The 27180-nt window shown below is 46.5% G+C and overlaps 1 protein-coding gene across 5 annotated transcripts; it reads right to left on the reverse strand.

Moving 5' to 3' along the window:
• GJC1 (gap junction protein gamma 1) lies at positions 1–26939 on the reverse strand. Of its 5 annotated transcripts, none has more exons than XM_032202784.1 (4): positions 26867–26939; positions 8284–8397; positions 4357–4425; positions 1–4214 (listed from the first exon to the last, which is right to left on the reverse strand). In XM_032202784.1, the coding sequence occupies exon 4, from the start codon at positions 4193–4195 to the stop codon at positions 3014–3016; it is 1182 nt and encodes a 393-aa protein (XP_032058675.1). In that variant the 5' UTR covers positions 4196–4214; positions 4357–4425; positions 8284–8397; positions 26867–26939; the 3' UTR covers positions 1–3013. The 5 variants fall into 5 exon arrangements, with proteins under 5 accessions (XP_032058675.1, XP_032058671.1, XP_032058673.1 ...); XM_032202780.1 differs by having other exon boundaries at positions 4350–4425; XM_032202782.1 differs by lacking the exon at positions 26867–26939 and adding an exon at positions 26514–26556 and having other exon boundaries at positions 4350–4425.
• Between the last annotated feature and the right edge of the window lie 241 nt (positions 26940–27180).

Consider the following 27180-nt stretch of genomic DNA (forward strand, 5'->3'; position numbering starts at 1 on the left):
TTCAGTAATCCACTGGATTTAATACTTTTTTTTTCCAAACTGCATCCAAAACCAGAGAACGACAACACAAACTCAAGTTATGTTCAGTGTTTTTCTTTGTCCAAAAGACTGTTCTGAATATTTATTTCAGAATGGCTACATTAAGCCAAAGCAAGAGAGCATTTTCAAGTAATGCATGTATCATTTCTTCAAAAGGAAAAAAATCCAACCCAATACTTTGAAACTGAATACAGTCACAGACATGAACAGTTAGAGTTTCAACATACATCCTCTACTAATAACAAACAGTTTCAAAGAAAATGTGCACTTTATACACAATTAAAATGGAAATAAAACAGTAATAAAAACAGATCCATCACTTTGCATTTTTGGAATGAACTTAGTGTTGGGATTGAAATACTCTACACACTTTGCTTGCTAAGAGAATTACTTAGTGGTTTGGACAAAAGCTCACAGGACTGACCTGAGACGGTAACTTTATGCAGGTAATGGTTTAGATCATGAATTAGGAAAGGGCTCGTATAAACAACAGGTGAAGCAGCTGTTGTGAACTGATTGCAAACAGGTTTTATGCCATTAACAAGAAATGGCTGCACTGATGCAGTTTGCATAGAGAGCAACAGGGGGAAAGAATTTTAGCTTCTTGCCGTTCAGTTGATGAAAGGGAGTTCTGAAACCACCACAAGGGGTTAAGGGCAACACAACCCTTTTGGGAAGCTGAAAAGAACAACTGAGATGCAGCGCTCAGGATAATGAGTGGAATGTAGCCATGAATCTGTGTTTATCTCCAGGCTCCAAACGTCTTTCCCTAGTACTTTCTGACAACATGTTTTTCACCCAACTTCTCCATTACATGCAGCTCTTTGCTGGCAAAGCCTCTCTGCCCATCCTCAGGCAGCACACTTCTCTTTAGACTCCTGTTTAACTGGAGAAACACTATTAATAAACTTTCTCACCCCGCACAGCTAGTCCCATCTCACCAGCTAGCCATCCCTGCCTGAAACTCCACTTCAGCTTTTAGAAGTGGGTATATACTTACTGAGTTTATCATCTAAAAGACATCACCCGGAAACTTCTCTGCGTTAAATTCAGAGGTTACTCCTCTTCCAGCACAGAGCCCAGGATGTTCTGTTAAACAAAAAGCCAGAAAACAAGTTTTCTTCCAAACCTTTCTGCTGGCAGCAAACTGGGGAAGCTCTTGCTGACGTTCTGTGGAGGGTTGCACTGGCTCTGGGCACACTTATATCTCTCTAAGGCAGAGCTGAGAGATAGCTGGGAGAGATATCTATGCCTGTACACTCCGACTGTCTGGTGTCCCAGAGCAAAAACAGACGGAGAACAATTCAGCAAAATATCTATTTTCAGCAAGTGCTTGGGTAGATGATAACTGCAAGCACACGCCTGTTTATCCTTAGTTTATATTTAACATAAAGCCTATGCTTAGCTGTTCTGCAGACAGGAATGGAGTACAGGTTTACACGTTCTCTGTGTAGCTTTACTTCTCAGTCCTGCTCCTGGTCAGACTGTAACAAGGGCACTACGGACTGAGGTAGCCTTGAAACAGAACAGTCCCCTTCCCATTGGAAGCAGGCCCCCAAAATAAATTAAATACACAAAAAAACTAACAGAAGAGGAAACAGAGCAAGGCCCTGAACACTTTATAAATAATAGCAAAAAGCATACACATTTACCAGCATCCCTCAGATATTAATGCTCATCCTTGCCAAAAAGACACCGCCAGAGGCGATGAATACCGCATTCCCCTTTTTTCTAATTATAAATTCAAGTTTAATGCCAAAACCACAGAATGCCAAATCTGACTGGTCTCTCAAGCAGAAATCTAAATCATACATATTGCTCTGTCTGAACTAAGTTCCTCGGACATAATGGAAGGAAGAGGGGTCTGGAATAAGGCATTATCATTCATATTCGGAATGGGCTTTGTAACAGAACTTGTGCAGACAGCTTGTGTGTACAGAGTTGTGGGGGAAGGAAGGTTATTTCTTCAATGTAATGCATCGAGAAACAAAATTAACATGACTCCATCTAATCAGATTACTCTGGAAAATACAAAAATCTTACCCAAAAGGTATTGTAACAACGTGATGCCCTTGGGGAGTGGGGTGTTATGTAACAAGAGACCTCAGAAACATCTTTCCGTAGATATCACATAAATATGTGGAATTACTGAATACAGTAGTTTCTACTTACTTTAACTGAATGTTTTACAAAAGTTTGAAGTCTCTCTTCCCTCCTGTTGAATAAAGCTTGCAGGGAGGTCTGACCCCACTCTGCATTATGGCTGGCAGGCTTGCTCTGAACAAGTACTCTAACACACACGCATTTTTTCCCCCATTTTCCATAGGACAAAAAAATGTAGCACATAATAGCTATAGTTTGACACTTCCGTTTTGTAAGTAGCACATCATTTTTGTAAAAGATACAGTCAAGAGCACCATTAGCAGATGTTTTCCAAATCTTTCTCTGCCCTGCTATGAAGATACTGGCACCCATGGGCTGCCTGAATAACTGGAGACTCTGTGCTGTGTGCATGTTCAAGGCACTTCTGAAATGCAGCATAGAAAGTTTTTACATTTAAAACAAACAAAAAACAACAACAAACCTGCGGACCACAGTAATAAAACTAGCAAAATGCTAACAACTACCTACTGTTTTCTCCTTATTAATATAAAAATGTGTAACTTCAGAGATCCAGTGTACAAATACAAAAATTGTGCATAATAAATGTACTATAATACTGTACATACAGCATAAACCGTTCAATGAGAATGATTTAAATATACCTATTTGTCTCCTGGCTTGGAAGGCAGAAGAATAAAGTTCTATAATCCTAGAATATGCGTATAAACACTTTCTTAGAGCTTGAATCACTAGCCAACGGTATCCCTGAAAATAAGCAGAACCAAATATTTACTTAATGGAAGCCATTATTCAAGGGGTTGCTGGTTATGATAAACTAGGAGAAAAAAACAATATATAAACACGGCCAACGTTAAATCCAGACACAGTTCTTTCCGTCTCCTGATTTGCTACTGGCACTGCTTTTGTTTGAGCCTGCTTTGGACTTCTTCTCTCTGGAGCTGCTGGGATTGTTTTGGTTGTTGTAAGCCTGGATCGCAAGGTCCAGGCGTTCCTGAGCCACTTTAATTTCCCTCTGCAGATTTTCCAGGTCAGCAGGAATGTTTTCTTCATTGCTTCCATACTGCTGTTCCTGAGCTATGTTGGCTTTGTTCTGTTTGTAGGCCATTTTGGCATTGGACAGTTCAGTATATTGGATCTGATCTGGCTTGACTGCAATGTTATAGCCAGGAGGAGCAGATGGTGTATTCCAAGTAAAAGGGTAGTTATAAGTACCAGAATCTTCCAGCTCTTTTCTCTTGTTGTTTAATGTGTCCCGGATTGTGCCAAATCCTAAATGGAGCATCTCCCAGACATTCAAAAGTAAACACATACAGCTCACCCCATACATTATTAGCAGGAAAATGGTCTTTTCAGTTGGCCTTGAAATGAAGCAATCTATCTTATGCGGGCACGGCTTTCTGCTACACACAAATATGGGGCTGACCTCAAAACCATACAAAAGATACTGACCCACAAGAAATCCAATTTCAAACGTAGTCCTTGCCAGAAGCTGTAGCACGTAAATTCTCATTAGTCCATCTTCACGAATTCGTCGCCTGCCATCATGTTTAGCTTTGGCAGGGGCTGGCTGCTCTTTGTTCTCCCGTTCACTTTCCAGCTCTATTTCTGGGTACATCATTGGGTCTTCCTCGTGGTCATCTTCAGCTTCCTCTAAGCCACGGTGTTGTTTCCAGCGCGTTGAGAAGCTTTTACTTCTGATTCTTCTGTCAGCTTCGCTGTGTTCCACCATCCGGGCAATTTTGTGAATTGCGTAGCCTAAATACATCACAGATGGAGTGGCTACAAGAATGATCTGAAACACCCAAAATCTCACATGTGAAAGAGGAGCAAAAGCATCGTAACAAACATTCTCACAGCCAGGCTGCTCTGTGTTGCACACAAACTTGCTTTGTTCATCATAATAAATGGATTCTCCTCCCACAGCAGTTAGGACAATCCGAAATACAATCAACACTGTCAGCCAGATTTTGCCAACAAAGGTTGAGTGATTGTGGATCTCCTCTAACAGACGGGTCAGAAAACTCCAACTCATGGTGGTCAAATAATTTTATCTAAAAAGAAACAAACAAACAAAATCCCCAGATGTTTGAGTTTATCGGCTTAAGCCTAAATGCCACAAATATTCGGTTAAGAGAATTAGACTAGAATTTTACAACCAAACACACAACTTTTGTTTGTGCTATCACCTGCTACCGGGAAACTCCAGCTGCCAGGATTTGCTTGAAGATCCTGTGTCTCCTCTGCAGGCTTTTGAGAAGTCCACTATACATATACATAAATAAAAAAAAAAAAGAGTTATCTGCCATTTCACAAACAAAACTTGCGTTCAAAGCTATTTCCAAGCAGAAGAGAAAGACACAGCTGCTCTGTATTTCAAATGTTAAAAATAACATTTACACTTCGGGCTGAAATCTCCTAAATATAGTGGAACAAAAGCTCAGCTCCTGTGAAATTTTATGGGCACCACTGGCTATGTCCCACCACTGAAATTAGGATTTGTTTTAACTGCGTGAAGGCATCCAAGAGCTGTTGAAGTCTGAGCTGGCAATGTTGGCCTCCACCATAGACAGTGGAAACAGTTCTATCTATGGAGCAATGCCAGCTGCTGCAAGACAAAAACGAATTGCCCAGCCAAAGCCTGAGAGGCACGCAACTGCTATTATCTTTGTTCTAAGGACAGGACAACCTTATATAGATTGTGACCTGACCAATGCTGTCCTGCAGGTCTAAGCCAGAGACAGCGTGTGACCCAAGTGACATCTCACTTCTAACCTTATGGTGAAAGTGCTCATTCTGTGTATTTTGGCTCAATCCCTCAGGGAGGCCAATAGTCTCCCTTTAAGGCACAGAAGACCTTAGTATATGTATCTCGTAGTGTCACTGGGAGAGTGGAAGGAAAATCTAGTTAAAGAAGATACCTATTAGTTAGCAACCAATATAAGTTTGTAATTTTAACAGTAAAACAAACAAACAAACAAAAACACAAAAAAACCCCACACTATCAGTGGAAACTCAGAGCTGGGACACTGCAAAGTATTATAATGAACAAAAACCTAGCAACACTACAGGCCTACCTGGTGCTTTAAGTAGTAAACCTGGTAAAATATTAAGGATAGAAAGAAACATTTGACATTGCTGTAGCACAGGGGATATCTTTCAGTCCTCTGATGATGTTAAAAATGTAATAGTAATAGAAATTTTCAAGTCAGAAAAAAATGAGGAACACTTGGTCAAAGGTTCAGGATCTTGCTAGGATGAAGCAGGGCAAAAAGTAGTATTGAGACCCTGGACTTCAGGAGAGCAGATTTTGTCTTCTTCAGGGATTTAACTGGAAGAATTCCATGGGTTAGCACCCTGGAAGGAAGGGGGTCAGTATTCAAGTATCACTTCTTCCAAGCTCAAGATCAGTGCATCCCTATGAGCAAGCAAAGGGGCCAGGAGACCTGCATGGGTATGCAGGGAGCTCCTGGTGAAGCTCAAACAGAAGAAGGAAGTTTACAGCATGTGAAAAAAGGGACAGACCACTTGGGAGGAATATAGGGACACTGCCAGAGTATGCAGGGATGTGACAAGGAAGGCCAAGTCCCAGCTGGAATTAAATCTGGCAAGGGATGTCAAGGACAACTAGAAGGGCTTCTTTAAATACATCAGTAGAAAAAGGAAGATGGGAAAATGTCGGCCCACTGCTGAATGGGGCAGGTGCCCTGGTGAAAAATGATATAAAGAAAGCAGAGTTGCTGAATGCCTTTTTTCTTCAGTCTTTACTGCTACAATCAGCCCTCAGGAATCTCAGATGCTGGAGACAAAAAAGGAAGTCCAGAGAAAGAAGGACTTTCCCTTGGCCGAAGAAGATCAATCCCTATTGTTATTGCTAGACCACTCTCCATCATCTCTGAAAGGTTGTGGAGAACAGGAGAGGTACCTGAGGACTGGAAGAGAGCCAATATGACACCAGTCTTCAAAAAGGGCAAGAAAGAGGACCCAGGCCACTACAGGCCAGTCAGCCCCACCTCCACCCCTGAAAAGGCGATTCAATAGCTCATCCTGGAGGTCATCTCCAAATCTGTGGAGTATAAGAAAGTGATCAGAAATAGTCAGCATGGATTCACCAAGGGGAAGTCATGTTTGACCAGCCTGATATCCTTCTATGATGAGATGACTGGTTGGGTAGGTGAGGGGAGAGTAGTGGATGTGGTCTGCCTTGACTTCAGCAAGGCTTTTGACACTGTCTCCCATAACATCCTCATAGACAAGCTCAGAAAGTGCAGCCTAGATGAGTGAACAGTGAGGTGGATTGGCAATTGGCTGGATGGCAGAGCTCAGAGGGTTGTGATCAGTGGCACAGATTCTAGTTGGAGGCCTGTAGCTAGCGGTGTCCCCCTGCAGTCAGTACTGGGTCCAGTGTTCAACTTATTCATCAATGACTTGGACAATGGAACGGAGTGCACCCTCAGCAAGTTTGCTGATGACACACAGCTGGGAGGAGTGGCTGAAACCCCAGAGGGCTGTGTTGCCATTCAGACGGACCTTGACAGGCTGCAGGGTTGGGCCATGAGGAACCTCATGAAGTTCAAAAAGGGCAAGTGCAGGGTCCTGCACCTATGGAGGAAAAACCCCAAGCACCAGTAGAGGCTGGGGACTGACCTGCTGGAGAGCAGCTCTGCAGGGAGGGACCTGGTGGTCCTGGTGGACAGCCAGCTGACTGGGAGGCAGCAACATGCCCTTGTGGCCAAGAAGGCCAACAGGATGCTGTGCTGCATTCGGAAGAGTGTTGCCAGCAGCTCAAGGGAGGTGTTCCTTCCTCTCTGCTCAGCCCTGCTGAGGCAACGTGTGGAGTATTGTGCCTAGTTCTGGGCTCCCCAGTAGCAGAAGGACATAGAACTACTGAGTGAGTTCAAAGAGGGCTATGGAGATAATGAGAGGAATGGAGCATCTGTTGTACAGGGACAGGCTGAGAGAACTGGGCCTGTTTAGCCTGAAAAAGAGAAGACTGAGGGGAGACCTCATAAATGTGTATAAATATCCAAGGGGAGGGTGTCGGGAGGATGGAGCCGGTCTCTTTTCTGTTGTGCCCAGTGACAGGACAAGAGGCAACGGGCACAAACTGAAGCACAGGAGGTTCTGGCTCAGTAAAAGGGGGCACTTCACAGTGAGGGTGACAGAGCACTGGGACAGGTTGCCCAGAGAGGTTGTGGAGTCTCCTTCTCTGGAGGTATTCCAAACCCACCTGGATGCCATCCTGCGCAATGTGCTCTAGGTGATCCTGCTTGTCAGGGGGGCTGGACTAGATGATCTTCAGAGGTCCCTTCCAACCCCAGCCATTCTGTGATTCTGTGAAAGGTCCTAAAACCAGAACTGGATAAATCTCTGGTATTTCTAATCTTAAAATTTATTTGGTCTCAAAGCAGAGAAATTTGAGGAGACTGGAAGAAAACTAAGATTTACATCTATTCAACTTCTTTCACACAACTACAGAGTTGTTCACAGGCAATGTAACAAAATTTGAAGGGATGCAATCAATGCAGAATAAAATCTTTAACTGAAAAGGCAACAGCATGGGCATGATGTGGTTGGGCTCTGCAGAACATTTGATTTATTACTTCATAACAATGAGAAAAAAAGATAGCATGATAGAGTATTAAAAAAAGCACACGTTAAGAGAATTAAAGTTACAGATCTTGAATAATGATTCCCACATTAGAACAAAGATCAATCACTCTTAATTACAGCAAGTCCTACAAAGACTTGAAACAGGTCTGGCAACCAGTCTGCTTTTTCCCCTGAACAGAAAATGGCTGCTGACAAAATCCACAAACAGCCCAGAAGTTTGCAGACTGATAAATAAAGATAAGAATATCGGTGATGCAAAAAAACGCATTGTTTGAGAGGCTGAGTCCGCCGAAACAACAAAAAAAATGCTTTAGCCAAGCTTAATGCAAGGACATAGAGCTAAGCAGAAGAACAAGTGAGAGAGCAGTTACTCTGGACAGCAGTTAATAGGAAAGGGAGTCAGGGTCCTAATGGGCAAGGGTGTCAACGAGTACTGGCAACAGAACAAAAGTGATTAATGCAATCCTTGGTAGTGTAACATGCAAACAGGAGCAAGAAGGGTGACCTTACCTCCTTATTAGCGAGACAGCATACAATGTCCGTGCCTGCATCCTTCAACAGTTGCTTAAACGTCAGAAAGTGAATGTAGCAGTCTCAAAGCCATCCGAAGAATGGGGAGGATGCCTGAAAGTGAAAGATTTAGAGAGTTCAATTTGTTAAGCTGGGAAACATGGGAAGAAAGGGATGGATTACTGGTGATTCACTTAACCTAGTGTCCGTCAGTTGAGCATGCAATCAACCTAAGGCTTATAATCAACACTCTTCTTAGTAGGCAACTATACTACCACTATGCCATAGACAGAACTGGCTGAAAAAAAAAAAAAAAAAAAGGAAAAAAAAAAAAAAGCATTTTAATGGGCAAAAGAGACCAGAGGGGTCCAAGCCCAAGCTTCAGGCTCTGACCCCTTGTCTCAGAAAACTCCCCGACTTCAGCTTTGCAACCCTGAGTTCTACGTTACAGCAAGATGTGAGAGGCTGCTTCAGACCCCTGTGCTTGGCATTTTCCAGTGGCTCTTTTAGATTAGGACTCAACATGGGTAGCAGAGGCTGGAGATACTGTGTGCTTGAGGACACTCCCATATGCCGAACAGAGAGCTCAAGCGACACCTGTGTCCAAACCCAGGGAACAGAGTTAAGAGCCACAACACTCCCATTCGCACCGAGATGCTTTATCAATCCAGGCACCAAACAAGAACATACAATGGCACGTGCACGCTGCTAGCTGATGTGTTTTAACTTAGCAATGAGGAAAAAAAAAAAAAAGTTTAAAAAGGGGTTAATTTTCACTCACTGACAATGTTAGGGCCAAATTCTTTTCTATAAGGAAGCTACTGAGTAAACTCAAAAACAAACACTGTTGCCAGTTTTAATTTGGACTAAGGGCAGGAACCAGCCTTTAACTTTTCAGGTGGCAGTGTTCATTCCTGGATGGCTGCTAGCAGAGAAGATTTAAATTAGAGCAGTATCCATATGAGAGAGGAATCTGAATCTTGAGCTTTAGATGAGCTGCTACCTTGGGATGGCACCATGTTTTTCAAGGTACACGTCAGCCTTTTCAAGGTGTGTGTTCTACCTGAGGACGGCATCACGAATGCACACAGACACTAACAAGGCAGACATTTACATTTCGATTAACCACAGCTTTCAAGTGAGGAAGCCATATCAGCTATATATTTACTAACCAAGATTTCTGTTGATTAGAGAGCTCTTACTGCTACAATTTGAAGTTGCTGAACAGCTCTGTTTCTCTTTGATAGCAAGTGCCATTTATTCTAAAATTAGTTTCAGTCCAGAGCAGCGCTGCTGATACAAATATGGGAAAATCCACCAGCTGGCAAAGAATGTTTGGCACCTTCTTTGTCTTTTAGGAAACCTTTAGGCTCAAGAGAAACAACCTGGCATTAACCCGCTGTTCTACTGAGGTGCTCGGCCCATCCTAATGGGAAGTAACTGGAAAAAAAGTTATAAACAGGATTAGGCACTTAAAATTCTTGAGTTTCATGAGATCAGCCAAGGCTAGAGAACACATATTTCTGCCTCTACAACATGTGTACTGCAGGACCAGATATACTGCAGTAACCTTCACCTAATGTACACTTAGTGTCTCCTAGATTTGTTGTTCTGGCAACATTTAACTCAATAATTTTCCATTGTTTGAAGCAAAAGTCTATGGACACTGACACACATCTGAAAAAGGCAAAATGTCAGCAATTTTAGCTAATTTAAGTCATGCCAGAAAGTGCATTTGAGAGAGACTTTCATTCCTTGTATTTGTCATAAGCTCATCCCAGCACTTAGAGCAGAGGCAGCTCCTTGGAGCAGACAGGACGCGGGATGCAAGCAGCACGATGCTATCTCTGACAGCGAGCTGGCTCCTGTGAATTAAAGTTCTGTGCACCAGCTCCCTGCAGATACTGACATCCAGACAGGGAAAAGAAAAAAGAAAAAAAAAAAAAAAGGAAGAAGAAGAAGAATTTGGAGCAGGTAAATGGAAAAAAAAAATCATTTTCAAGTTAACAGTTTCACTGCAGGAAACCTCCAAGCTGATTTACCACATCCCTGTTGTTCAAACACTGACACAAGCACTGAACAGCCCCTTTCGTGGAGCTTCTCCTGTCCAACCCGTGTGTGCTTCTGAATGTGTTTAAACACGGGATTAATTTCACCTTGTTCCAGCTTTCCAGTCTAGCTGTAATAGCCTCCCTGCGGTCAGGGAAGAAAACGCGCCTCTGAATGGCAGATTACTCAGCTACCTTAAAATCCTGTCTCCAGGTGAGGTGACCGAGATGCAGCAGGGACAGGAGGAGTGGAGGCAGCTTGGCCCAGAGCAGCTCCTGGGAAACGCTCCCTGCGATGCCTCCGTGCCCTGTGACATACGGCACCTACAGCTCGGTGCGCCGTGCGACAGCCAGGCTTGAAGAACAGGCTGTCGAATCCCAAAAGCCTTCCATAACCCAAACCCCTTCCGAATCCAAAATGCCTTCGTGATGTCCGACACCAGGCTCAGGCTGGGCAGAAGGAAGCTACACCCAGCTTTGGCCACGGCTGGCGGGCTGCTGCCAGGGCACACAGGCAAATCCTGCGAGACCCTCCCTCGACCACAGACAACCCCAGTAGGGGCTTCAGATCCCAGCTTGGCTTCCCCTGCACGTACCTGAGGCACGGCACAGCCCCGTGCTCCTTCTTGCCCCGAGATCCAGCTCCTGGGGGAGAGCAGGAGCCGAAGCTCTCAATGCCACTGACCCTCAGCACGACACCGGCACCTCGCTTAAACAGCAGGCATAGGAGAAAGCCTCTGAAGCCAAAAGATGATCATAACCGGGAATGTTTTTATAAGAGCACTTTTTGTTTTTCTTAAAACATATCCTACCGTGTCATCCTAATTAAATTTGATTAATTTATTGCTGAAATATTTGTTTTGTTTTGTTTTTAAGCAGTGTTAAAAGATGTGTGCTGATCAGAAAAAAAAAAATCAAGAATAAATGCATGGCAATTCTGTTGATAATCAAAAGAGGTTTCATGCTGCATGAAAGTGAAATTAGGCCCAGAGGCTAATTAAAATAGGATTTGAATTAGGATGAATGAATAATTAGCATTATTCATTCAAATCTCATTTACATTGAAATGTAAGAAATTGCATGATTTACAATTTTTGAGGAAGCACAGCATTTTTGCATTTATTTTTTTTTTTTAAACCTGGAAAATGAGTCAGAACTCACTATTAAGAAGGGAGAAAGCCTCGGCCATACCCAGCACCGGCAGAGTATGAGCCCACCACGCACCCAGGCTGGCAGCATGCTCCCAGCAGCTCCAGCACCCGTCCTCCCCGGGGGCACAAGGGGAAGGACCAGGGGATCCTCCTGTGTGACAGAGCCCAGGCAGCTCCTCGCTTCCCTCACTCGCGAAGGAGGCATGCTCAGTCACCATTATTCCAGTCATCATTATTACCTTTATTCCTGTGTTTTAAAGAAGTGCTTGCAGCACCGTGTAGCTGAAAAACGGTATGAAAACAACTGTACTGATTTTTATTTTTATTTTTAAATCTGTATTATGTAACATTTTGGAGTTAAAAGCCTGGTACTTTTCAGACAAAACACAATGCTTTCCTGAGTAACTGGAAGTACCCAGTCGTCTCGTAAGCCTCATGGTGGCAAAGCAGAGAGAGCAGTTCTGAAAAAGCCACAGCATCAATGTCAATTTGGGAACAGCTTCTGAGCAGCGCCTTGAAATCCCAGGCACGTTGTTAACAAGGTTCTGCTGATCCCCAGACCAACCCCCCCGAGCCTAAAAACCCCTTCGTCGAACGATCAGACCGCAGATTCTGTGCGGAATATAAACAGCATACTGAAATGTGGGTAGGAGGTAGAGATATAATAAGATTCTTGTGCTGTCAGAAAAATAAAGATGTCAAATACGTATCTTTTTGAAAATCAACACACATATATCCACCCAAGCATTCAGCTTAAAGATAAAGTGGAATGTGCAGCTAAGACATGAACCTCCAGTAGCCTCAGAGTGCCCTCTAGGTAGTGCTAACATGGAAAGCCAAGTGACAATTTTAGCAACACTCCCCCGCAGTGACACAATTCAAACAAAATTGTTGCATGTTCTGTGCTGGCCAGAACGAGCATTTACTTCACCTACAGCAACCAGGACGCGGCGTTTCCAGGGCAGACACCTCGGAGTACACAAGATCCCTTCCGAAGAGCAGCGCCCATCGGGGCAGCTCCAGCACAAGGACAGGACAAGCTGCAAGCCCCACTCAGGTACACTGGGGACTGGAAACCTTCATCAAAAACAGAGGCTGAGCTGTCGAGTCTCTGTCACGTCGAGGGATTTTTGGAGTCCTGTTTTTGGGTCCCTGTCAGCCTGTGTCCTTTTATACAGGCTCAGCACTCAGTGCCCTTCAAACCAGCAGGGAAGAGGTGGCTCAGCTGCAGAGTGGTACAGCAAGATCCCAACTTGGGCATTTCTGTAGCAGCTCGGGACAGAGCTGTCAGACGTGCAATAAATTTAAGGAAGTTGAGCTTCAGATCCGTCCTACTGACTCGAGACACCAAGAAACTTCAGAAGCAAGCCCCAGGTGACGCTGGCGCTCTGATGTGAAATATAATAATGGAGAAAATAAAGGGGTCAGCAGATTACACAACGAGACTCGGCATATTTGACAGTCTTTGCAAGGAAACACTCGATCCTCAGGGCAGTAAGGCACAGTCTCAGACCAAACCTGGGCTGTAGCAGCATGGTACTGGGCTGAGGCTTGTATGCCAGTAAGCCTTCTCCCTTCACACAGTTTGCACGGATGAAGAACTGCTGCTGGAGCTCACACAGCCACCGGGCTCACTCTGCTCAAGCTCTCCACAGCTCTCTCTTTAGTCTGAACACCTCTTGAGTCTCACACACTTCAAAGCATTTCTCTGCAATGTAATCTAAGCCCGTGAAGCCCAGGTGACTTTGAACAGCTCCTATACGAGCTGGCCTTGTGTAGCACTGGCAGAGGCCCACCACCATTTACTGACTCGGGCTCTGCCCTGCACTGGGCCCCAGCATTGTTGTGCTTGCTCTTCTCTGCACAGGAGTTGGGAACGTACACCAGCTCCTTCCCCGTGTCAGACACTGAACACAAGGCGTTACAGGGTTTGAAAAGGGCAATTTCTTTTTGAGAAAAGATTGAATCTGGACCTCAAGCCATATGAGAGGAAACAGCCAAGCCTGGTGTTTCAAGGCCAAGTGTTTAACCAAAACCTGACCCAGAGCAGGCTGTCTGCACACAGCACAGCCAGGGACTGCTACACTCACCCTTGTAACATCCAAGGTCAGCAGTGTGTCCTCAGGAACGACTGTTCCTACCAACACAAATGACTAACCAAATTGCTGAGTTGGGCCATGATGGATTCAGGACTACAAAATACTCCTGGCTGAGCTGTTGGCTCCCTTTATTCCACACGAAATGGATTCTGCAGGCTTTTCTGAGAGATGATCAGAGATACTCAGCACTCATCTTCCAGATACCAAGTTCTCGCCAGGAGCTGCTCCCAGCTAGATATCCTTTCGATGAGATAACACGTGCTCCTTGGCTCAGGACATGAAGTGCTACCACTTGATGAAATGCTTCAGAGCTAAGCATGCCAAACACCCAACAAGTCCAACGCTGTGACAGCTTCATTTTAAGCAACAGAAGTACCCACTCACCTCAGTCATTCATTTATACTTCGACAACCTCTGGTTTTCCTTGTGCCAATATGCATTACCCTAAAAAGTTACAGTATTCTGCCAACTTGCAGTTGAAACTACTAATTCTATCTGCTGTTTTCAGCCTACTACCTCAACAGAACTCCAGGGCAGGCTCCCAAGCAATGGCTATAGACTCAGACACATCCTATGCTCCAAGGATGCATTTTTGGGGAGTTGCCTTTCACAGGCTCATCGAGTCTGTGGTGGGGACCTCTAGAGATGCCCAGCAAAACATGCTGCTCAAAGTGGCAGTGATCAGAGCGGGCAGTCAGGACCACATCCACTCGGGCTTTGAATACCTCCGAGGATGGATAATCCACAAGCTCCATGAGCAGCTGGCTCCGACATTTGCCCACACTCACAGAAAAACGTTGTTCTTCCTCTAAGTGGAATTTCCTGCATTTCAATCTGTGTCCATCACCTGCAGTCCCTGCACTAGGTGTCACTGAGAAGAGGCTGGGACCACAGCAGTAAAGCTGTTTTTCCTCTAAGAATGAATGTAACAGAGAGGAAAGGTTATACAGAGACTTGAAATACACAGGAAAGTGATATTGGGTCATAAAACCTTTTCCATCCACAGTGCAGGCTGAATGCCCATATAAGCTTGGGTGTGCAGTCACCCACAACACGCCATGTGCAGTGCTATATAAACAATACCTAACAGTACAGTATTTTTAACATTTAGTAGCCCATCACACCTGTGTCCTCAGCAGTTATTTTAGCATAAACAGCTATGGGCAGTGAAAGGGTAAAGATGGAAAGGCAATACAATGGGGCATAGCACAAAAGCCAGGTACCAAGTGACAAACAGCACTCCAAAGTGACAGCAGGCTTGGGTTACTGTACACACCTGCTGACTAATCCTACAGGTTCAGCACACTTCAGGACATTAAGCTCCTTTCAGAGGGAAAAACAGCATCTTCCGACAGGCCCAGCACCACTGCTTGGGACTGCACTGGAGGCAAACAAGTGAAGAGCAGACCCCAGGTGAACCACAACAGTTTGCACGCTCAGGATGCAAATCGGAGCACAATGCCCTACCTGAAACAGCCCTGCAAGATGGACACATGCTGCTGCAGAGCAGCCACCTTTGTACGTGCCCAGGCGTGTGAGCACTTACAGGGTCCCTCTGCCTCCCTCGCAGCGAGGTCTGAGGTTGGCCATCTTCACCCGCGCACCGTTTCAGGCAGGCATGAGAGATATTTCCCCATCGTGACGTGATCAGTGACTCAAATAACCACAAAACCCCTCTAACCACTCCTAATTCCACTGCAGCCAACAGCACCACAGCTTTTCCCCACCAGGCTCCTCTTACACGCTCAGAGGGATGAGTGTCAAAAGAAAATGACACACGCGAGGCAGCTGACCCAAATATCACTCTCACAGCCATTTTGGGGGAAAAAAAGAAAAAAAAAAAAAGAAAAAAGAGACAAGCCAAAAGAGAGCAATTCTGTCTGCTCCTGTAAGTCAGAGGCTCTCAGCTGGAGACAATGGAATGGGTATGAACACCTAATTCACCCAGCACCGTATTATGACAGGAAAAAGGAACTCTGCTAGTGCTTGCTTCATAAGGAAGCCTCAAAAACTGGCGTGAATGACACACAAATACAACAGACACCCTGTGCCATGACACTGTCTGCCACAACGCCCCCGATCAGTCACTCTGCAACATTTAAGAATGGCCGCGGTTTCACTGTGACCCAGATTCCAAGACGACTGCTCTTTCCCAGCTCTGTCAGCTGGTCTAGCAAGAGATGCCACCTCTCCCTACAACGGCATCACTCAAATCCATGTAATTGTTTCCTCAATGGCAGCTTTGTGACTTGACTGTACAGAAAAGGATGTTCTGAAGGCAAAAGAGGAGCCTGCAATGGAACGTGTATTCCAAGTCCTTACCAGAGACCGCTTCACAAGATGTCCCGCACTTAAATTAGCTCTGCTAAACCTGGTCAGGACTTCCCACCTGTTCAGACAGGCAGGACAGCTTTCCAGACCTCTGTGTCTTCACACGACTGTGAGGCTCCTCAGACAGAAAGCACTAACCTCAGGAAGATGGAAGCTGTCAGCAGCCAGCTAAGCCAGGAGGCCGCCTTCTCGCCGTCGGTTACTGCAAGTTACTGGCACACCGCAGCTATGCACAAGGGTCATGCTGACCGACAGCCAAGGACAGAGAACCCCAGACCTCCAAAAGCACTTTCAGTATGACCAGGTATCCAGCCTGCACGTGGCTGGGTGCAGTACAGATCACACAGATGCTCCTTCCAGAGTGCCACGCGAAGAGGAAGCTCTGCGCTAGAACAAGGTAACGGCAGAAACACAAGCTTGTCAGGCAAACTGTTTCTTCTGTCATATACTGCCTGCTGCGGCAACTTCCTAAATTGCAGAAATAATTGAGAAGTTTGTTTCACTTAATCTGTTTTCAGTACAATTTGTTTTGAGGAAAAGGAGTGCGGTGAATCCGAGCAGATTGCTGAACTGTAATTAAAATTTTACTCCGGCTTGAGTTCAATGGGAGTTTGAACAGCTTTATTTCGCCAAAGATAAAAAATACAGAATATTAATGTGGATAGAAACTTACTACGTGAAATTTTTTGTTGGAAATTATTTCCTAGAGTGAAATAAGAAGCCGCAAATTGTCATTTTCCCTGAAAGACCTGAATACGTTTACAGACCCCTTGGGAAGGAAGCTGAAGCATGGATTGTGCCCTCCACGCTGCTCCTCACACAACCACCACAGCAGCCATGAGCTGCCAAAACACACATACCAACTTTATTTTTTTTGCCTTCCTGAAAACAGCCACAAATAACTTTAATTTATGAAGAACTAGAAGCCCTTTTCCCGCTGTGCTTCATGGAAGAGGATGCACTAAACCAAGCACAAAGCAGCAGACAGTTCATTTCATGTCAACTGCCTGCTTCACCCCACCATACACTGCACCAGGCTCCTTATTAACAAGGATCATTAAAAGTGGCAGCACCTACGATGCACATTAGCCTCCCCAATGCAGGGAAACTGCTTAAATCAGGCACGTGACCTGGAGATGTAGCGGCATACTGAAAAGCTTGGCACTTGAGTTCAGACAGACCACGGTCCCTGCTGCTCTCTGGTACTGCTGGAGACGGAGAAAAGCACCTTGACTACTGCCAGAACCGCCCAACAATGCAGAACTTCCCCCAGCTTCTTATTTCTGAGCTTTCAGGATTCCAGGCAGGTGGTCACTTCTTAACCTAACCTTGTTAGTCGCCGAATGAGCTTCCTGCCTGTGTTGTACATGTTCTGAGCTCTGCCTGGGAGACAGCACACAGCTGCCATTTAGCAAGGCTACAGAGCCACCGAGACCCAATGTTCAGCTTCACCTCCACACCAGGTGGGCAGCAGCAGCAGCAGGACTGCAGCACGCTGGCCAGGTTAGCGGTTTGGCCTTAGAAGACCTTGCTTAGACAGTTACCTGTAACAGCAAAGGGTTATGAAAATTATTTTTGTTTTCTTTTATAGCTAAAGAGAAACAGAAAGCAGAGCATATCAGAACAGACCCTCTACCAACACAGCCTCCTTTCAGCCATCGGCTGGAGGCCTCTGCAGTCTTTGGACAACCATTTTACTCCCAAGTCTGGCTAAGGCTTCACCATCAGTTCGCTTACAATTAATTTCCCAGTGACATTACAAGAATAAAATACTCATGGGAATATACAAGCTTGTGAAAATACTGGATGCTGTGGAGGTAAATGCAGGCACAGCCTCATATACTTAAGGATGTGTCACAAACTACTCCTGTGATTGCTTTACCAGTGTGCTGACCGCTGGCAGGCACAAGCGGCCCAACCACGCTCTCGCAGAGGGGCAAGCTTGCCTTGGGAAACATCCTCACCACAAAGGACGCTCCAGCAGCTCGAGCTGCATCACTTCTCACTCCCTCGGAGAAACAGGGGATCAGCTGCCAAGCGAGGTAATTCCTAGCAAGGAACTGCCAATGATTTGGTGGATTCCCTTCCTAAGGTACCTGCCCCACGCTGCTGCCATCTGGCTCACCCATGATGACCGCAGCTCCTGTCCCACCACTGCTGGAGCCACAGGCAACCTGGGCGTCCCTCGAGGGGAGCCTCCCTGCAGGAATCCACCAGCAGGAGCAGGCTCACTTCTTCGTGCTGCTAACAGAGGGACAGTGGCTCACAGGAAAAGTGAAACGCCTTCTTCGCATTTCTACTCACGGTACAAAAACCAGACCCATCTGTTCCTCTGGGGACTCTTTGGCAAACTGGCTGACACTGAAATGGCTGGGAAAAAAAAAAGAGGTCACAAAACAAAGAACCAAAGCGAGGAGCAGCGGGTTGCCAGCCCTGGGTGGCGTTCACCAAAGAGGAAACCTGCAAGCCAGCTACAGCCTTCCTAAAACCGCCTTGGTACCTGGGGACAGCAGGGAGGTGAGCGTGATGCCACTTGTGTAAGACAAAGAAACCCTGGTGACTTGTAGGCCTCCAAACCCAGCACTCTTCCAGGAAAAATAGACAATATTTAAAATGCAGACAAGAATTAGCAGACTACTGATGTATCTGTACAAATATGATACACCAGAAAAAAAAAGAAAATCATTGAAACTTCTGTAATGGGACTCCCAGCCTCGCAGAAGGCAGCGCAGCGCACTTCAATTTTCAAAACTTGTGGCTTCCTCAAAGGCTTCTCACAAGGAATCCACAATGCCAAACCGGAACAGGGACTGTCCCCGCAGGGATAAACAACTGGGCAAGAGATAACAAACAAGGGTGGGAGTAAACAGTCACTTCCAGCAAGGGAGGGAGTCACAGCAGTTTTTCTGGGACCAGGCAATTATCTGAGTCAACGGGACAGTAGGAGGGTGGGCAGCGACCACGTACGCTGATGGTAATACCCCAGGCAAGGAAGTCAAGCAGCTGTGAAGAATAGCAGAAAAATATTATGGCTGTAAGTAACCTGGTAGTAAAGTGGTAGATGAAATTGCATGTAGATAAAGTGAGGCATACACCAGTAAGTAATAAAATCCCATTTCCCACTAAAAAGGATGAGCCCTGAGTTGACCTCAGCGCAGAGAGAGAGATGCTGAGGCTGACAGGCTGCTCCAGAAAAGCTCCAGCGCTGCTCAGCACGTCCCAGGAAGCAACCAGCACTTGACCAGTATTGGAGAAGGAAGGCTCCTGCTCAGAGCACGCTGCTGCGGCTCCATGAGCACTGGTGGCTCCCCACATCCCGGACACAGCATCACCCACGCCGTCCCCACCACAGAAACAAGAGAGCAGAAGCAAACAGCTTCGGAGAAGGACAAAACCCACCACAGGCACACGCTGGCTGATGTAGGAAGATCAGTAGGGGAAAAAAAAAAAAAAAAGGTTAAAGGGGCAAAAGGGTAGGGAGCTGCAAAGAACGGAGTAGCCTGGAGGTGGAATGCAGTCGATTACTCACTGCTCCTTCAAACCCAAAGAAAGGGACAGTTGTTCACGCAGTGGGTGAGTCTCCAAGCACAAAGCAGTCAAAATGCTGCGAGGGGTTTCAAAGATGCTTCTGTTGGGCTTTCGTCTCAGCCCCCACCGCGGGCCGGTGCCACACCAGGACGCGAGGCCAGGCGGCCACCCCGGCGCGGCTGTTCCTGTGCAGCCGCGATTTGTTTCTGCCAGCAGCTCCGCAAGGCAGCACCCCAGGGAATCAGGCCTTCCAGACATCCAGATCAATAAGGGCTTGGCTACAGGCTGCAAAAAGCACAGGAGCAGGCTGAGGAATACAAATCAAGCTGGATCCTGCTGGAGAGGTGCAGATTCCAAGTGCAGTGGGAGTGAAGACTTCAAGCAAGCCAGGGACTTCGGAAGATCACTGCCATATGGCTGCACGGGACGTCGATGTGTACATCCTCCCGAGCGCTTCAATTTTGGGTTTTGAAATATCCTGGGAATCCGTCTCTAACATGAAAATATTTCTCCTTTTAAAAATAGTTCAGCTATGCATTTGAAAGCCAAAGGAACTCTTGTACACGACTGACTGCTTTATTTAAAATTGAGGCATTTGTTAATCACCTAAAAAAACATATTTAGTGGGAGAATCATTTTTTTTTTCTATTTTTAAGTACAATCAGGAGTAAATGTTGCATCCATGACAGCATAACAGCAAGACACGCATTTTTCATACATAATTTTGTCTTTTACACCATTTAGGATCACCCTACCATCTGTACCAGCCCGGTGTGCACAAGCCACCCACCCCAAACCCCCGACCTGCACAGCACCACCCATGTAACATAACAGCAAGGCTCCCAGAGCACCCAGGGAGCCAGAAACTCCCCCTCAAGGTAACAGGGGAAGCATCCCCATGCACAAGAAATACAATCCCCCTTCCAGGCTCGACTAGCCTGTCCAGCCCCGGGATGTCACCGCAGGACCCAACACACCTTTATGCCCCAAGAGCTGCCCGACATCCCGCACACCACCTACTTCAGAAGCACACCGTAGCTATCCTTGGTTTGAAAACCACAAATCACCTTTCACATGCCTTCGTTAGTTCAGCTCAATCGGAAAAAAAAAAAAAAAGTGGAACCATGAGGTTGCGTCGCGGTGCTTTTTGGGGAGGGCTTCTGGGATTTTTAGGAGAGAGGAAGCAGCGTGCACAGCCACCTGCAAGGCAAATGCAACAATCCTCAGAGGCAGATTAATGGCTGAGAGGAACACGGTAAAAGGTACTCAAAGGAAAATCATGAAATACTATTGTCATCCACCTCTCTGGCACCGCTGAACGCTGTATTTGTACTTGAGGAGCACAGCAGGCAAAATGTGCCCATCACCTAGAACAAACGCCTCCTCTCCATACCTCAACAGCATCAGGGTCAGGTATATGCAATCCTGGCTGTCCTCTGACAGACGTGTAACTAAAAAGGTGGAACTAACATCCGTAAGAGCGGAAAGCTGGTATCGTGTCCTTATTTAGGCAAAAAGCTGGCTGGCTCCAACGATTTTCATCTAAGAAAGCTAATAGGGAGAAACCCCTCGCTCCTCTGCAAAGCACAAATCCCAGTTCAGCGAGACATTTAAGCACATGCCTAATTTAAAGCTTGAAAGAGATCCTCCTAATAACCGGGCTGCTTGCATATTTACTGCTAGGCACAGGATTGGCTTAAGTACCTGGATGATCTGGAAATACCCCATAGCCCCCGGAAAACAGACTAAACCAGCTCTGTTTCTAAATTAATCACAGGGATCCAAACAGAACGGCTAATATTAAACTGGCGGGGGGCTGTGTGTGCGCACACATCTGTTCAAGTTTAGGCATATAAAACATTTTTCAGTCCAATGACTCCATAGGAAAATGCCTCGTACATCAGCTCATCTGACTCAAATTTTCCATCGCATTTCCCTTGATACACTTTTGCCCATAAATACACTATTTTTCCAAATATAGCTTTTTATTTGTAGAGTAAGAATGCCCTGTATCTCGTGTTATTATAACCCCTGGGTTCTTTCTTGAAATGTAATCATTAAGAAATTATTATGGAGGTATGGAACGAAGCTACCTACATTTGCAGAAGGAAAAATGCTTTTTTTTTTTTTTTCCTGCACTATTTGCCATTCTCAGTACTGCCTTCAGAAGCGTGTTACCCAGAAAATACTTGGTAGCACCCTACCTGCCCTGCCACACGTAGCCGTAGACCAATTTAGCTCAAAATGACGGACTAAGGTGCACTATATTTCAGAGAAACCCAAGTTTTTAAAAATCCCAACCAGATCTTCCAGACAGTCCACAATTTGGATTGACCTGTGTTACTACCCACACAGTGATAAGGATTTGTGTTTATTGTAGGAGTAGCACAGAAAAGGAAATCCAACAACGCAGCCTTCCCTTCCAAGAAGGGATTTGATGATAAACTTATTTTTGTGGCTTCTAGTAGAAAGTGAACAGTCAATCAAAAAGATGATAAACACTGGGGAGCGAACAGATTGTTTGGGTGTTTAAAGAGTAATTCTTTCCAGAAGCAGAATTTAAACATCGAGCAATGTAAGTAAGTAAAATGTAAGTAATGTAAGTAAAATAGTAAGTAAAATCTGAATTCCTATCATTCTACCATTGTTAGCCACAGCTTCAGTCAGAAGCGAACGCAGCACAAGTACGAGGTGCTGCAATTCCAGCCCCACTGCCCACAGGAAGCCCAGTGAGCAAATGGGATGGCCGATAATTAGTTGGGGTCCTGCAATAATTAGGTGGGGTCCTGCACTGCACCTCCACCACTGCACAAAGTGCAGCCAACAGGGCTGGTCCCCAGAAGGCCAGCAGCAGTAAAGCCAGAGCTAGCATAAGGGGAAAAATATAAGAAGTGGGAAGCATTTATGAAATGTTTCTCACTGGAGTAACTCCTGTTATCTAGGAGACACTCCGAAGGTGTTTGCAGGATGAAAAACAAAACCTGGAAGCAGCATGGGAAGAAAGGATCACCTTCAGCCAGACATCATCCCTCCTCACAGAGCTGTGAGGGAACAAAGGGGCCCATTATCCGCCCAACTTTTTACTCCAACTGTTTAATGATCATTACCATTGTCTGAGTCTGCGTCACCATTCAGAGGGTCCGTCTGAGCAATCAGGCTAAAGCACAAACAAGAGACCTGTTGTAATTCGCGTTGGTTGCCTACATGCAAGAAAAAGGCTGGTGAAAATCCAAAGTGGTATCAGAAAAACAGCCACCAAATCGCCTCCCTCCCACTGGCACAGCGCAGACAGCAAGTCTGTAATCTCCCTGCTCGTCCCAGCCTCAAAAGGAGCAGCAGAGGATGGCTCATCACCCGTCACTATCTATAGCGTGGCACTTTGGACAGGCTGCTGCGAAGGAAGAGCTGTGGCATTTAAACCCCTCGTGCTGATGGAAGAAGGAACCACGAGCTCCCCAGCCCTGGTGGCCACGCTCGGCTCCCACGCAGGAGCGAGGCACAGCCCGGCTGCGACGCTTCCCAGCGGGGAAAATCGGGGCACGAGTGCCCTGCGCTGCCTCACAGCGGGTGAGCGAAACCGCGACGAGTTGGTGAAGCCAATGGAAGAACCCAGCTTCTGTCAAAGCTGTTGTAAGAGGACAAAGCACAGCATTAACGGGAACTACAGCTGTACAGCTACAGAGGACGGGGCACTGTGCACCTGTGGCTGCGTACAAGTGACCGCCGGGGCAATACTGGTGAACGGATTCAAGAACATTCACCAAAAGTCAGGGGATGAGCACAATCTGCCTGGGTTTCTCCCTTCCCATCTTCCACAGACCCCGTTTTGCTTTTAGAAGGAGCTGAGGGGTCACCACACCGTAACACGTCCTTACCCCCAGCGGGGCTGCTCAGTGAAAGCTGCGCAGGGTGCACTGAGGCTCCTGAGCAGCAGGACCCGACCCACGCATGTCCCAGGCGCTCGGTCCGTAACGCAGCCACCAAAAGAGCCACTGTCAGGAGAAAATTACTCCTGATAAAGTTTCTACGTTACTTTGTTGGTCTTAAGTGTCTGAATTACACCTGCAGACAATTCCAGGCACCACAAGAAATGTTCTGGATCTCACCCTTGGCTTGCTCTGGACGGTAAAAAAAAAAAAAAAAAGAAAAAGAAAAAAGGCTGTTTTAGGGGAATTTTGGGGACTTGGAGGAGTTGCTGGCAGTCAACACATTACTAAGTGAACAACTCTGTACATTAAAAACTCATCGCAAACTTTCCACCACCAAGTAGATTTTAGTTTAAGATTTTTGCCCTTGAATCTTGTCCTTGTCAGATATAAAACTATGCAAAGCCAGAAAAATCCTTTTAATATTTCACCTATGCAGCACAATTCCCAAATTAATTATCTTTTTAAACCACAGAAAATTCTTTAGAAAAAACGTGTCTAAAATTAAAACCGTGGAGCACGCACTAAAATCTTTCCTGGATTCTTAAATTGGTCTGAACTTGCCCAGAGTCTTGCTGTGCCTATGTTAGTCTGAAGCCCATTCTGCTGCTCCAGCTGTTTTCCCCACAAACACAGTTACCAGATTTTTTCTTTCAGCCTTCCCTTTGTTGAGCAGTGGACAAGACCCGCTGGCAGCCTTCATGTCAGATGGTTCCTGACCCCTTCTGGGCTCTTCTCTAACTCGGTCCAAGTGAGCCACAGTGCTCTCAATCTACGACCCTAATTTTTCAGTTATTTACCGATATTTGCATCACCTGCATGTTATCTGTGATGACTGGGATGTTTTCTTCCAAGCAACAAACAAGAATATTCACTTATGAAGGGCTAAGAATGGGTACTGACGGAATCCATCTAGAAAATGGGCAGAAAAGGACAATTCCTCATTTGTAATCACGCATTCAGACCTGTAAGTCGATTCAAACTCACACACCACTCAGTGCTGCTGCATCAATTTAAAAAACACTTAGTTACATTGCTTTTTTTAAATAGAAATGTTTTCTATTACCGATAATCCAAAGTCTGCTCCATCACTGATAACAAAAACTTGCAATTTTAGTCTTAAGTCCTGAAGTCCTAAAGGTAGGCACTTTGGAAGGGGTACAGCCAGTCATTACATTTTTTAATGACTTTTCACATTTTGAACTGAATTGAAACTCGATAAAGCCAGTCTTAAAAGCAAACACAATGCCGAGAGAAGGCAGGCGATAAAGACAAGTACCACAACGAATACTAACTGCACAGGTCTTTGACAGTTGGAAAAAAAAAAAAAAAAAAAAAAGAGATGGTCTCATAAAATAGGTTTCATCTTAAATATAAGCCTTCAAACGTACGTCAAAGCATAACAAAATACTTTCCTTGTTCTGGTTTGCCCCATCCTTTTGCCAGTTCAATTCAGAAACATTACTCTGGGCACTGTTTTCCGAGGGGAAAAGACACTGCAGAAGGGTGATTCTCCTCCGAGGAACCACAGAAATATTCCCAAGCCTGACACCAAGCTCAACATGAGTGACCGGCAGCACGCAGCCACGGTGCCCAGCCCCACCGCGCATCAGCTCAGCCCCAGCGCTGCTCCGCGCCCGGCGCTTCCCTTACCGCGGCTGTGTCACAGCTGCAGGCATGGCAAAAAGCCGGCGGCCGCAGGAGGGTCGGAGCCTGCTCTCAGATCCTGGCTGCCAACACTTCACTCAGCGAGGCACCGCGTTCAAACTACGGGAACACCGGGGCCATCCGCTAGGTACCAGCTTGGCCGCTGACCAGCGAGCAGAGGACGGCCGGCGAGCAGCCTGCGCATCTGTCAGATGCAGAAAATATGCAAGAGTTATCCCACCCACGGTCACGCCCTCGGGATCTGCCTCAGTCACGAGCGCGACAGCAGAGGGAACGCAAACGCTGTCCTCATGCTCCCTCGGAACCACAAACAACGAAGTGGATTTTAGGATTGCTGCAAACACAGATCCTTCAGCTCCATTCAGCTGTGTGGGAAGAATGAGGAACAGTATAATAAAGCTCAAGTTACCTCTGTATTTGTATATTAATTGTCTTTAAAAGAAAAGTCTTACTTATCTAGCTTCATACATCAGAGCAGAGCTTTCTTGTTCCCCCAGGAAAGCATACGGATTACTTCAGTGCATTCTTCAAAAGAATCCAAACCAAGGAGAAGGGCACCTTTTATTTTCCTAGCCACAACTCTTGACAACAATGTTGTTTTTTCTCATTTGCAATGAGCTCAACAAAGGTGGGTTTGGGTAACTGCACTGACAGCAGGCTTGCTGAACGTCACTGAGAAACAGCTTTCTAACAGAAAAGGAACAGGAATTTTTTCTACCAATTATCCCTGGCTTACAGAGTGCAGAAAGCATGGAAATGAGACACGGAAATATCAAGAACAATTGCCTATAAAACGCAAGTGTTTTGTTTTCCCTCTTATTGGTAAGGGCTAACTAAACATCCAGTAAAAGAGCTGAATCCAGTGCTACCAATTGTTGCTCAAGAATCCATATTGGACGTACATGCCCTAATTAAATCTATACACAGTCTCCTGTTTGCAATCAATTGGATAGTGGAACAAAATTAGCACTTCCCTAGGAAGCAAGGTCTCAACAGCCAGAAAGTCAGAATGGATTCCTCCCAGCACAAAGGGAACTGGATAAAAAAAAAAAAAAAGTAAAATAAAATACTAAAAATAACCATACAGATGTGATCCTTGCAAAATTTTCAAACAACAGGTGAAAGGCCTAGCAGAGGCCAAAACTTTGATAACAACAGCATCGTTAGCTGATGCAGGGGCTGAATTTTTCTCTTGGCACCCTGCATTCAGACTGCCCAGGCAGAAACGCCAAGCAGCACCGCTGCACAAGTCTACCTTGAGACGGGGCTAAGCGTGGCGGCAGCGTTATAAGCGTGTACCTGGCCAAGGACCGCAGGGCACTGTGCATTTCGTAGCTTGTTCTGGAGACACAACAGCAGCCGTAACGGAGAACCCAGCGCTCGGCTCAGCCCAGACCCAGCCGTGGGTGGCACGGCCACCTCTGGGTGCTGTCAGTGCCCGGGGTGCCACTGCTGGTGCCTCTTAAAGAGCCAAAATACCTGTTCCTAGGGGCTGACGCCTTCCATACGAGTTCTTACGGCACGAAACAGCCACATTTACCACCGAGGGCCGTGAAACCGCTTCAAAGTCCGCCTGCTACAGCACATCTCCAACACCAAACGCTGCGATGAGCTTCTCCATTCCTTCCCTGGGGAAAACCTCGCTCCCAGCCCCCGCCGCTAAAAGCCACCTCCGGGCAGGACCCAGCGCGGGGACAGCCGCGGGTCCCCCCCTCGGGGCACGAAGGGCGCCGGGGGCGCTGCGGGCGTGCAGCGAGGAGCCCCCCGACCCCTTCAGCCTCCCCTCAGCCCCCGGTCCCCTCTCAGCCCCCCCCCGGTCTCCCCTCACTCACGCCGCCGCCGCCCGTCTCCGCTCCGGCTCATGGCCGCGGCGGTCCCGGCAGCCTGCCCCTCGCTCCGCCGCGGCGGGCTCGCCGAGCCCGGGCAAGGGGGCGTCGGGGAACGCATGCGCGGAGCCCCGTAACCAACCCACCCCCCCGGCCCCATGAACCCACCCACGGCGGAGCTGAGGCGGGCTGGGGGCTGAGGGACCGTGAAGATGTTGGGGTGACACCGGCCTGGCTTCCCCCAGCCCCAGCCGGCCCTGGGATGGGGCACCCACAGCGCCTCGGGGCAGCCTGGGCCAGGGCCTCACCGCCCTCAGAGT

The sequence above is a fragment of the Aythya fuligula genome, chromosome 24 (genome assembly GCF_009819795.1).
Source record: "Aythya fuligula isolate bAytFul2 chromosome 24, bAytFul2.pri, whole genome shotgun sequence".
Lineage (NCBI taxonomy): Eukaryota > Metazoa > Chordata > Aves > Anseriformes > Anatidae > Aythya > Aythya fuligula.